We start from the raw sequence: 13,537 nt of genomic DNA on the forward strand, positions 1-13,537 counted from the left end.
TTGGAGAAGGTTATCCCCACAGGACTGGCTACCAGGTGATTGTTTTATCCCATTGGCAGCTTATAATGATTGTCACCTAAGCAGTGTTTAGTACAAGTGGAAGGAAGAACCACAATGAAGAAATCCTAGCTCCTTAATATTGTGGCTGTTTATAATATTAGCCATGTAAACAGCTTTAAGCTCATGGAATAATGGGACCAGAATCTGATCTGTGGTAACAAGAACTCCCAGGAAACACATAGAACTTGGTCTATTAGTAGTAAACATCATGGATTTATGGAAAGTTATGTTGGAAAATCTCCATAGCTCATGGAGCTAGAGAAACATTAAGAGGTGAAGAGAATGCTGTGAAAACTGAATCAAAACGACAGGAGACTGGAGGGAATTAAGTGAGGCTCTAGACAGGGAACTAGACAGAATCAATTACGACTGTAGGCAACAGAGGCAAAATGGAAGGAATTAAAACTTGACAGCTGAGAATATGAACAAATTTGGTCCAGCAGTTTAAGACAAAAGAACTAACAGAAAACACATTTATTATTTGAAAAGAAAGATGAGGAAATGAATGATGCTGCTGGAATATCTGAATTCTCCACTGAAGTGCTTCATTAAGTCGGCTTTTAATGAGAAAAATGCAGGTAGGACCATTAAGAAGTAATGATGGCCTTGTAAATACAACTCCTGCTAAAAGGCTACTTTGGCAGTTGAGGGGAGATAAATCAGTTGATCAGGATTATGTATGTATCTCAGGTTATTAAGGGATTAGCTAATGAATTTGCCAAACCTCTGGCAGTTATTTTAAAGTAAAAAAGAATGAAGAAGGTGATAAATAAATATGGAAAGAAAAGGACAAGTGGTATTGAGCTATAAAACAAAGGAGGGAGACTGGTAACTATGTGCTGACCTTAAGACAAGCAAGAATAATGCTTATAATTTTCTATAGGGGTGGCGGTGGAAAGAGTTTTCAATGTTCTGGAGTCAGATGGACCTGAATTCACTTTCTTTCTCTGACCCTTACTACTTGTGTGACTTTGACTTGCATCTCTTTTCTCAACAGTCATACAAAGGTTTGGATTCAATAGTCTATGAGATCTGTCCTTCCAGCTCTGAACCTGAGATTTATTGTATGTATTGTAACTACTAAGCAGAAAATTTAATTTAAAAGATGAAAAATAATGGAATGTTTTATGATCAGATAATATTTGTAAAAAGCCCTTAGCACAGTGCCTGGAACACAGTAGTTGCTATATTAAATACATCTTCTTTCCTTTCCCTTTCTTTGAACAATTTATTGCCTAATTGGTCTTGCCCTGATGGCCTTAGAGTGAATGTAAATAGCATTTGTTGCTTTTTTGGCCAGAAATCCCGAGAGTGTTTGTTATGGGCCAGAACTCAGAACTTGAAACAAGGATTTTTACAAGGTATTAAATCAGTGGAATTGATAAGACAATGGTTATCTAGTTTAGCATGGTGCTTAATAGTTCTCTAGTTCAGTACATGTACTTAGTGCTTAATATATTTCTACAAGATTCACACCTATGATGATGAAATTATAAGAAAGCATATAAGCTGTGACACAGAGCCAGATTCACTGAGAGCCAGAGAAGACAGAGGACTGGAGGCAGGAGCTCAAGCTCTCAGAATCAAGGAGAGAGAGATGCATTCCCTCTTCGGTCAGGCTCCTGGTGGCTGACCTCCTGCACTTTCCCTACTAAGACCAAGGCCGGACTGAAAGACTCTCCAGAAAGCTGAACCAGGGCCAGGCAGGGAGACAAGACTTTGAGGGAGACAATAAAGACTTTTGGACTTTAACACCTGGTGATTCTTGTGGTGATTAATATACTGAAAAGAAGACTGCTCCAAGACCTCCAGAAAACCCAACGAGAACATTACAAGTGTTCCCTTCCCAGATTGATATTTTTTCTTTTGACTAGGTAAAAGAGGCCATTCTCTGTTTAATTTCTTTACCTAACCTTAATCACTGAATAAAATGTTGCCTCTTCAAACTGCAATCTGGGAAAGAGCTTAGTTTAAAAGGGCCAAGGTCTTCCACTGCATCTAGGAACATTTTCAGTCGTCCTGATCTGTATCTTGCCACTGAACCCAGATAGCTCTGGAGGGGAAAGTGAGGCAGGGGACTTTGCACAGCCTTCCCTCATTCATTTGTATGTTGTGCCATCACCTCCCTGATGTCATGGTCCTCTTCAAGAACAACAACAAAATTGATAAAAATTATTCCATTGTCAAATCTTTGGGCCAGGAAGTCAATCAATAAATCAATCAACAAACAAGAATTTATTAAGCATTTGCTCTCAACAGGCCTTGTGCTAGGTGCTAGATACAAATAGAAAGAATGAACCCTCCATTTCTAGAGTTTATACTCTAATGGGGGATTTAAGAAGTACATATAAAACATACCACATATATGTGGTGGCAATATGCTAGTTTCCCACCCCCAAAGTTAATTAATTAATTAATACAATATGTACAAAAAAGTTAAATGAAAGAGGACATTAGCAATTCCTAGAATTAAAACAGATTTCAAGCAGAAAATGGTTCTGAGCTGCATCTTAAAGGAAAAGAGAAACTACGAGGAAGAGGCCAGAATAGGGAATGTTCAAGGCAATGGGGATAACTAGCATACAGCCATAAGTTTAGGGAAATGGAGTTCTTTGTACAAGGGACAAGGTAAAAACCCGATTGACTGGATCACAGAGAGCAGGAGGGGGAATAATATACAATGAGGCTAGAAAGATGAGATGGGGCTTTAAAAGCTAAAGAGAGGGATTTATATTTAACCATAGAGACAATAGGAGGCTACTATAGTTGGTCAAGTAGAGGCAAGAAAGTTAAAATTATCCATTCCTTTGGAATAGTTATCTATTTTTTGAGCCCTGAAGAATTATTAAGCAAAATATAACCAAATTCCCAATAAGAATATGCAAGGTATTTAAGAGCCAGGTTGATTAAGAAAACCACATAAAGAATGTTTAAGGTTCAAATTGGAGTCGTCTAAAATGTGGAAATTAGTTTGGAGAAGAGAGAATTTGGGTGTGAGAAATTGGAATATTACCACCCATAGTCTTCAGGTATGTGAGGGACTCTCACATGGATGTTAGATCATACATGTTCTGTGTGGTTCTGCAGAATAGAATTAGGAGAAGGATGCCTGTTGTAGAGAAGAGGATTTTGGCTGGACAAAGGGAAAAACTTTTGAGTCAATTAAACTGTTGAACAATGGATTGATATGCCTTGGGAAGGTAGCAAATGCCCCATCTTTAGGGAGGGAGAAGGATGTTCAAACAGATGTTGAATAAATTAGTCTTGATGTAATTGCTAAGGTAGCCGGCACTAGGTAGGAGCTAGTCTCAAAACCTTTGAGGTCCTTTCCGTAAATTCTTAAAGGCTGCCATTCATGAGTTCTAAGAAATCATATGAGATTTTATATATACACACACTCACATACACATGGCTATATGTACTTACATGATGTGTACATATGTATCTCTATGTGTATATATATTTCTAAAGTCCTCTCCCCAAGTCCTTATGGAAGTCCATTCTAGCACTCTAAAAGACAACCAGAAGCATTCTTTCAATATATATGTCAAAAAGGTTTATAGAGATATAATTAGGAAATATAAAGCCCCCTGCTCCAAAGTATATCCTCTTAGAACCTTAAAGACAAACAGAAGCATTCTCTAAATCCATATGTCAAAAAGTCCAAGATAAAAATTCCCCTTTTTATTAGCTGGTGAGGGGTAATCAACAGCAGATGAAAGTACTAGGGAGATAAGCATTTAATCTCTATTGGTTTTTATGCAATCTTATAGAAAAGGCCTAAGTAGCCAGAACAAATATATCTAGAATCTAGGATATAATCTAGGATAGAAAGGTAGAAAGTCAATATTAGATAAGGAGGGTTATCTTCTAAGACTGTTTATTAAAACAGTGTTTTCAAATAAGCAAGCTTCAATGAAAAGTCACAGTTCTGGTACACTGTGTTACATGGCACGCAACACAGGCTGAGGAGTACAAAAAACAGATCAGTACATACTATTTGATCAAATAAGATGACATGGCTGTAGAGAGGATAAACAGAAATATACTGTAGTATTTAAAATTACTCATCAAATAATACTTGTGGATACTACATGTTAGCCACTTCTACGTGCTTTGGAAGATAAAAGGCAAATATAACATACTGCTCTTGAGCTTCTAGTCCAGATGAGGAGCTAAGACTAATAAACTCAGTCAAATAACAACACAAGACAGTGAGTTGTTGTTGTTCAGTCGTTTTCAACTCCCTATGACACCATTTAGGGTTTTCTTAGCAAAGATATTGGAGTGGTTTGCCATTTCCTTCTTCAGCTCATACAGATAAGGAAACCGGGGCAGAGAGAGTAAAGTCATTTGCCCAGGGTCACAGAGCTAATAAGTACCTGAGGTTGGATTTGAATTCAGGAAAAGGAGTCTTTCTGATTCCAGACTTGGTGCTCCATCCACTGCACCATCTAGCCACCCAGGACAGTAATAAGTGACAAATAAGTGGAAAAGGAATTAAAATCTTTGTAATTTCACAGTCAAGAAAGATCAGTGTGGTATGGAAAATTTTATATCACATAGTGACCCTGGACAAGTCACTTAACCTTAATTGTCTCAGTTTCCTCCTCTGTAAAATGAGTCAGAAAAGGAAATGGTAAACCACACCAGTGTCTTTACCAAGAAAAGGCCAAATGGGGTCACAGTTCAATACAATTAATTTAACTCAACAACAACAAATAATAGAGAGAGGTTTGGGGCAATTGGGAGGGCCTTAGAGGGTTAACACTCGCATCCTACAGATGAAGCAAATGAGGTCTAATGAAGGGTAATGACTTGCCAAAGACTGCAGCAATAGCAATAGTGGCAAAAGTGGGGGTCCACAGTTTTACTTAGTAAGAAACTTATTTAAATCACTTAGATTTATTTAGATCACATTGGCTAGAAACAGTTTTCTTTCAAACCTATATTATAAATAAAGTACCAAGATTTACCATTCTAAGCATGGATTCTTGCTCACTTTAACCAGGTTGAATCAACCTCATGGGGGGTGAGGTATATGACACCTCATTTATTTCCCCTTCCTTGTTTGTACTCCAGGCAAAGGTGCAGAGGGCTCTTTCCAGGGCTTTTAAAAACAAAACCAAAGAGGCTTTGAAGAGAGCTCTATTTCTAAATTATTCACCTTTCCCCACTGCCAAAGCTTTCCAGGTAGGAGACCTTTTGTTTCCCCAGGAGGGCCAGTGGGCCAGAACTGAGGACAGCTTTTCATACTAGGCCTTGGCTGTCTGCAGATATACCAGCTCTCTCATTCCCAGACCTGCCATTCTTTTAACCTTCAGCTCCATAGAGGCCCAGAGAAGGAGGGGGAAAAAAAGCCTTTTATAACCAAATTATCTCTGTGTATTCATCTGCCATTATGTTAATGCAATGTGAAGCTCAGCAGATGGCACAAAGTAAATTATGCTGGTAGGAAAAAAAAGAGAGAAAGAGAGAGAGAGAGAAAGAGATAGAAATTGACCTTTCCAGGACTCGTTCAGATTCCAAAGCCGAGTTTGCAAACTAAAGTTTCAAGCCTGGCACCAATGCAGACAATGATTTACAAGAGGCAGCTGAGGATAGGGTTAGTAGCTTCCAGAGGCCTCTCCTGGGACCTGGGTTTTGCTTCGCTTTTCACTTACCTGCACATTTTCTCAAAGAGCTCGGCGTACCCATCACAGTTACTCTTCTGGCTCTGCAGAATGTCAGTGGGTTTGTAGGACCGGCGGTCCTTTTCTTGGGCAGCCACAATATCGTACTCTGGAAGAACAAAGGTGGAGAAAAAAGCATAAGAAGATAGAAGGAAGGTTCCTCCCCAAAAAGGAAAATGGCAGAACAGAAAGACAATGTTTTTATCAGATAAACTGATAATTGGTTAGGTCTCAAATGTATGATTTCTTTAGGGAACTCCTAATGAAAGCCCCCCCCTCCTTCCAATGTAGATTATCATCTACTAGGCACTTTATAATCTTAGAGGGATAGCTGGTACACTGAGAGCTGTGAGTGATGTGCTTGTAAGACAGTTTGTAACTGGAATGGGACTTAAATGCAGGTCATGCTGACTCTATCCATAAGATTTCTCCTCATCATCATTATCATGGCTCATAAATAGTTTTGTATTAAAAAATGAAAATGGGGTACTAGTCCTAAAATATATTTCATAAACTCCTTTTCTTTCTGTTTCCATTTGGATTGGTTTCCACAGGAACTTGGATCTGGGAGGCCACTAGACTGATTAGCACATTCACCAGAATGGGGACAGATATAAAAGAGGTAAAGGCAATTTGGCACAGTCTTTTGTTAAAAGTTTGGAGGGGGAAGGAGGTTAAAATAGAATTTAGAAGCTGTAGATTTGTTATATCTGCTTGCTCTCCCAAGGCATATAAAATTTGAAACTGGTCATCCAGGAGAAGCTAGAGGATGCTGTTGATAGATTTCTGGGCCTGGAGTCAGGAAGATCTAAGTTCACATGTGGCCTAAGACACTTAGTATGACCCTCTGCAAGTCACTTAACCCTGTTTGCATCAATTTCCTTATCTAAAAAATGATCTGGAGAAGGAAATGGCAAACCACTCTAATATCTTTGCCAAGAAAACCCCAAATGGGGTCACAAAGAGTCAGATGTGATTGAATTGACTGAACATTGACAACAAACCAGAAAATCAGTTCCTATGAACAGTTATCAAGAGGCCAGGCCTACTGTGGATGATAAAGTCTGTAATAAGACTCACATATCTATTTATTAGATTGAAAAAAAAGGAGAGGGAGGGTTTTCTGGGCTGGATGGGTGGCGTTGCATACAGGAACTATCCTTGGTTCCTGAGGTCTGTGCCCACTGACTTCAGCTGAAGGTTTCTGAGAGCATGTCAGGGAAAGGAAAAATAGACTCCCAGGCAATGCAAATCAAGCTATGAAAGCTTAAGCCTGGGGACCAAAGTGTTGCTGCTTTGTCATTAACCGCCAGACCGAGAGATTGATTCCTACCATTCTACGCTCGCTGCCATGAGGGCAGTTGAATAGTTGAATCCTCATAATTTCCAAATGGAGAGAGAAATCTGCCCTTGAATGGAATATCTCAGTGATCAGGGCCTCTTTGGAACATAGTTCAGTGTGCCAGGAAATGCTTTTATCGGATGAATGGCTTATAGCACTGGTCCTGTGCCAAGACCAGAGGTCCTGGTGATCTGTTTTTAAAAGTGACGCTTTCATCATGAGGGCAAAGTCTATCCTCCAGGAGACACTGCAATTAAGGGATGTGTAGAAGGAATTACTGGGAAGTAGGTCTGCTGTGACAGGTGAAATATATGCACAAGAACACGAATAAGTATGAATTTATATGCATGCATATTTGAATGACTGCAACCATGTATGTATCTATATATGTTTATGTGTGTGTCTATATATGTACACACATATGCTTTATATGTGTGTGCATACACATATGTGCTGATTAACTAGGGCAAAACACTTAATCTCATCTCCTAGATGAGCATTCTTAAAGCTTCCCTCATGGGTTTTTGTGAGCCTCAAATGAAAGAATAGTTGTAAACTATATTTTGCAAATAACAAATTACAATAAACAACAGCTATTTTTTTTACTATTATTCATGAATAAATTCATATATTAGTATTCACTCTACACAACTCCAATTCCTTAAGACTCTAAGTTGCAGAGAAATACCCGACAGGTACTGATAAAGGGTATTTATTTATACATATGTGTATATGTATTATGTATGTGTAAACAATAAACACACACATATAAAACAAATCACAGCTCCAGTCCCTATCTCTATATTGTATATCACTATCTATATGTTTCTAGATAGATAGGGACAAAGAGACAAAGAGAGAGAGAGAGAGAGAGAGAGAGAGAGAGAGAGAGAGAGAGAGAGAGAGAGAGAGAGAGAAGAGAGAGAGAGAGAGAGAGAGAGAGAGAGAGAAAGAAAGAAAGAAAGAAAGAAAGAAAGAAAGAAAGAAAGAGAAAGAGAGAAGGAGGGAGAGAATTTCTGTATGTGAGGATAGGAGAAAGGAGATTTTGCTTCCTGGCGTGATATAATATCTACCTTTTAGCATTATATGTTAACTAGCTCCCATTGGATTGATCTGGCCATCAGACAGTAAACACTTATTAATTACCTACTATATGCCAGACACTGATAAATGATGGGAATACAAAGAATGGCAAAATAGATCCTTTTCTTGAGAAGATCATAGCCTAAAAGTAGGGCAAGGGAATGGGGGAGGATAGTAGGAGTTTGTGGAAGTAGATAGTATTTTGGGTTTTAACCTTGTGCCTGTACCGGGTGAGCAGTCCATTTCTATTTAACATTATTTGGATTAGCCTACTAATCCAAATAACACTATTTGGCATCATTTGAATCCTTAATCCCTGGTTTAAGTAAAAAGACCAATGATATTGAAGTCAATAAAAATGTTCAATATAATTAATGTTATTGTATAAATAAATAACACTACTCTGAGTTGCTTCTGCCAAGAAAATGGCTAACTGGGATCATATGAAGAATGCTAGAACTGGATAGAGTGAAACAAATGAGTGTGGCATTTTACAGATAAAGAAACTAAGGCAAGTAAGTGTCTGAGGCCAGACGAACTCATGAGGGTGAGTCTTTTTGACTTCACACCTGTCATTTTATCCACAGTGCCATCTAGCTGTCCCACTTAGACTAGTTCAACTTTTATAGTGAGGTATGTAAGAAATCAAGGAAGTGCTCTGAGAAGCTGGCAGTGGTTTGGCGGAGGCCTTCTACATTTTCCTTCCCATCTCCTTTAGTGGTGGGGGGCTGTATTTCAAGGAAACAAAGTAAAAAACTTATGTAATGGTCTTGTCTTCCCTGGATATCTATGATTGGTTCCCATGATGGTCTGGAGATAGAACAGAGCTCATATAAGAAAGGGTCTAATGATGTGACCTGCAGCTTCAGTTTAAGAATCAAAAATCAAATCTTCCATGATGTCTCAATCCCCCACCACTGGGGAAGATTGCCCAAGAATAGGTGTTGCCCAGGGGGTGGGATCTATTTAATCTCTTCCATATAAATGCTTTACTTAAGGTACCAACAAGGAATAAAATGAACCAATTTGAGATTTATCTCCTATAATCTGTCTCTCTTCTGAAGAGAGGTAACAAGCTATGGATTCTATGGATTGTACAGTAAATTGAAGTCCACAAAGTGGTTCAATGGGTGAGAGATCTGGACTTGGAGTTAAGGTGACCAGCATTCAAATCTGTCTTCAAACACATACTAGATCTGGGCTCTGGGCAAGATATTTGACTCCCTCACTCTCAGTTTCCTCATCTGCAAAATTAGAAAAATAAGAGCACCTACCTCACAGAGTTAAAAGGATAAAGGGAAATAACATGTATAGAGCTTGACAAGCCTTAAAGAGTTATAGAATGCTAGTTGTCATAATTATTTTATTAATTGTATTATTACCACTAGTCAGAGCTGACTGTATACCATATTGTGTGACCTACCTATGTGATGGCAAATCCACACCCAAATGGCTCTGACTTTCTCCAGGTCTGTATGAGCCTCCTGGAGCAAGACTTTCACCAGTTCTTCCAAACTAGACTTGACCTTCACCTGTTTGGGTTGGAAACAGGACAATTGTGGAATAAGATGAACTATTATTTCCCCATATTGTTTAGTTTGGGAAAAAAATTGGCTATTGATTGAGGTATGGGGGTTAGAAGAGAGCAATGCAATACTTAAGTATGATTCATGGCAAAAACTGAATTGGCCAGCATTGATGTGACCATAACCCCCTCTTGTGGAACTTTTTTACCCTCAGTTTGTGGTCTCTCTTTTCTTTTACTTATCATTCTCAGAATATAATTACTGTTCCTCTTACTTTTTCTTCCCCCAGTCTCCTGTGAGTTTTATAATTGAAACCAAGTTGTTTTGTTGTTAGGGGCAATTGTAATGTTAGGGTTGACATCAGTGATGGTCAACAGGCTCCAGGATCAGAAAAATAGCTCACTGGGATAATTTAATAGATAACAGAATTTCTACACAACAAGAGATCAGGTCTGAGGAAATTAGCTAAGAATGGTTGTAGCAGGAAAGTCTCTGCAAGAGGGGTCCATAATCTAAGGGTGGTCAAGGTGGTCACAAAGAACAATAAAAGTAAAAAAGAGTGATGAACTAACTCATCCCAGCTCCAAGATTAGCTGCTCTCTATGTTTTCTGGAATAAGGCTCATTAGAGTTCATTTTAGTCAGAAAGGATACATAAGAATAGAAGGGAAGAGATGCTGGCAACTGTTGGCATCAACAGATGTGGATGCAGCCCACCTTTGAAGAAATTTGTATGAGCTTGGTGTGTTTTCGGTATTCTGGAGGAGCTCTGTGAAGCTGGATTTTAGTTCTACTATGCCCTGAGAGGATCTTCCTATCTGAGGATCAGAAGCAAGCACAGCACATGGTGGATCTCTTACCTTGGAGGCATACTCATCCAATTTTTCAAACTGCCTTAGGTCTAATGGCATGGATTTCAGACTAGACCGATCCCATGGATAGGCTGGAAAACATAATAGGAAAATTTTCTCAATTGTGAAGGTAACTCTTAATAGTGTTGTTCATTCTAGACAATAATAATGTCTAGTGAGCTAAGGTCAAACAAATGGAGAAATAGGGGATTTCTACCCAAAGTGGGCTCTTAGCACAGGCTAATTCAGACAGTTTTTTAATATTTCAGGTAAGAAAGTATCCATGTACTAGAAAATGTTTTTTCTCTTCCTTCCTCCGAGATACTCTCTCAAGAGAATTGAGTATTATTCCTGGTTCTGTCATTTAACTGGATAAGTCTCTGGACCTCAGTTTCCTCACCTTAAAATTGTGTGTGTGTGTGTGTGTGTGAGAAAGAGAGAGAGAGAGAGAGAGAGAGAGAGAGAGAGAGAGAGAGAGAGAGAGAGAGAGAGAGAGAGAGAGAGAGAGAGAGAGGGAGAGGGACAGGGAGAGAGAGACAGACAGAGATAGACAGAGATGGGGAGAGAGCATAGATTACGATAAATATCCTTCTAAATCTAATATGAATCTGAATAAGATAAAATCAACAATATTTATTATTATTAACATAAATCAATCTGACAGTCAAGTGGATTTTTGTAAATATGGATATCATTTAGATTGTTTCCTTCAGTTTCTCTACAATAACAATGTCACCAGAGACATAGGATACACTTAACTCTCAGTTATCTATATAATTAAAGGAGATGAGGTGAGGCACTAACTAAAATCTACACATTATTCATTATCTTATAGCATCCAGTTATTTTAAGCTCCGCATCCTCACTCCTGGTCACAGATAAACCTCATGTGTAGGAAAAATATATGGGTACCCAAGAGGCACAATTTGGAAGCTATTTTGGGAATTCTCTACTGATCCAAAACATCCTCTTTTCTCAACAAATTATTTTTTAAAACCTAGTACTATTTACAGATTCATTATCTTAGCTTATCACTTATTATTGGCATTGTCACTTATTAAAATTATAACTTTCCTTCAGGGACTGAAAGATGAAATTTTACAGAAGGGAATATATAGAAGTATAATGGCATATAGATAAGACTGTAAACCTTAGTAGCAGGAATGCCTGAATCCAAGTTCTTTTTCTGGCACACACCTGCTATGTGACCCTGGGTAAGTCATTTAACCTTTTCAATACTTTAGTAAATCCTTGAAGATTAAGTTTTATAACTGTCATTATCTACACTGGTAGAGGAAGTTTTCTTATATGGAATTTATTATATTAGTGAAACCACAAGTCTGGAACAACACACACACACACAATTCAATTTGTGTACGAACATAAACACACACTTATTCCTGAGACAGAAATGTATTTGTTGTTGCTATTCAGTAATTTCAGTTGTGTCCTGTTTATGACTCTACTTGGGGTTTTCATGGCAAAAATATCAGAGTGATTTGATATTTCCTTCTCTAGCTCATTTTACAATTGAGGAAACTGAGGAAAACAGAGTGAAGTGAGTTGCTCAGGGTCACACAGCTAGGAAGCATCTGAGGTCAAATTTGAACTCACAAAAATGAATCAGGCCTGATACTCTATCCACTCCACCACCTAGCTGCCACGTAATGTATACATGCAACATATACATAGGTATATGTGATATTTGCATATATATGCATATAAATACATCTACATTTTTAGGAATAAGATAAGAAAGAATTTAATAAAGATAAATGTAAATTCTACATTTGGGTAAAAAAAATCTAAATCACAAATTTAGGATAGACTTAGTGTGTCTAGACAGTGCTTCCTGTGAAAAAGATGGGCAATGGTGGTGGAAGATGATAGACTAAAATCCAATATTATTCAACAGTATGACATAGTAGCCAAAAAAGTTACTGTTATGCTAGTTTACATTAAGATAGTTATAATGTTCTGAATAAGGGATAGAATAGTTGTGCTTTATTTCACTCTAAGGCAGCTAAGTTACACAATGGATAGAGAGCTGGACCTAGATAGAGCCAGCACATATCTTAAGTATTATGTTTTTGTTCTGGACATCATATTTTAACACATATGGAGGGCTTCCAAAAGAGGATGATCTGGATAGTAAGGTAATGCCAGAAAACAATCATTTAACGGAATTGTGGATGTTTAGCTTAGAGAGAAAATTTAAAAAGAGTTCAACAATTGTCTTCAAGTATTTGGAAGACTGTTTTAGGGAAGAGGGCTTGTGCTTATTATTTCTGATTCCAAAATGTAGAATTAGGAGGAAAGGGTTAGAAATCACAGAGGCATGTTTTGGTTTAAGGTAAATAAAATTTATTAAATATTTATACTATCCAAAAGAGAAATGATTTGTCTTAGAAGGTAGGAAGTTTCCAATCATCGGAGGTCTTTCCAGTAAAGGCTAAGAAACTATTTCTAAGAATTTTTTGCAAAGACTTTTTGTGGGTACAGATATCTCTAGTTGGTCTTTGAGGTCTCTTCTGGCTTCTTGATTCTGTAATTCATCAAGCTAATGAACTATAAGCACGTTAAAATGAATCAATACCAATTACCTTAGGGGCAGCTAGGTAGTGCAGTGGGTAAGAGTGATGGACCTGGAATCAGGAAGCCTCATCTTCCTGAGTTCAAATCCAACCTCAGACACTGTGTGATCCTGGGAAAGTCATTTAACCTTGTTTGGCTCAGTTATCTCCTGGAGTTATCTTCTTGGAGAAGGAGATGACAAACCACTCCAGTATCTTTGCCAAGAAAACTTGAAATGGACCATCAAGAATTGGCCATGATTGAAAGCAACTGAATAACAACAACATGAATCGATTTATTTCCAAACTGATTGATCTTCTGGACTAACTTTAAGATAATGAAATACCAAAAATGTTTCCTTAATGGAGGAGAGAAAAAAAGTCCAGGGCTTTGGGAGTAACATTGGCACGTGGCTAGAATTGGGTGGGTG

General features: G+C 38.0%; 1 protein-coding gene across 1 annotated transcript in view; it reads right to left on the reverse strand.

Moving 5' to 3' along the window:
- KY (kyphoscoliosis peptidase) overlaps nucleotides 1–13,537 on the reverse strand; it is a 95,330-nt gene that overhangs the window by 38,785 nt on the left and 43,008 nt on the right. Inside the window, exons 6-8 of the mRNA XM_051985591.1 lie at nucleotides 10,543–10,625; nucleotides 9,581–9,689; nucleotides 5,724–5,841 (exon numbers count right to left, since the gene is read on the reverse strand). Of these exons, the coding sequence (XP_051841551.1) occupies nucleotides 5,724–5,841; nucleotides 9,581–9,689; nucleotides 10,543–10,625 (310 nt within the window). The remainder of the gene's footprint in view (nucleotides 1–5,723; nucleotides 5,842–9,580; nucleotides 9,690–10,542; nucleotides 10,626–13,537) is intronic.

Source organism: Antechinus flavipes, chromosome 3, assembly GCF_016432865.1.
Source record: "Antechinus flavipes isolate AdamAnt ecotype Samford, QLD, Australia chromosome 3, AdamAnt_v2, whole genome shotgun sequence".
NCBI classification, from domain to species: Eukaryota; Metazoa; Chordata; class Mammalia; order Dasyuromorphia; family Dasyuridae; genus Antechinus; species Antechinus flavipes.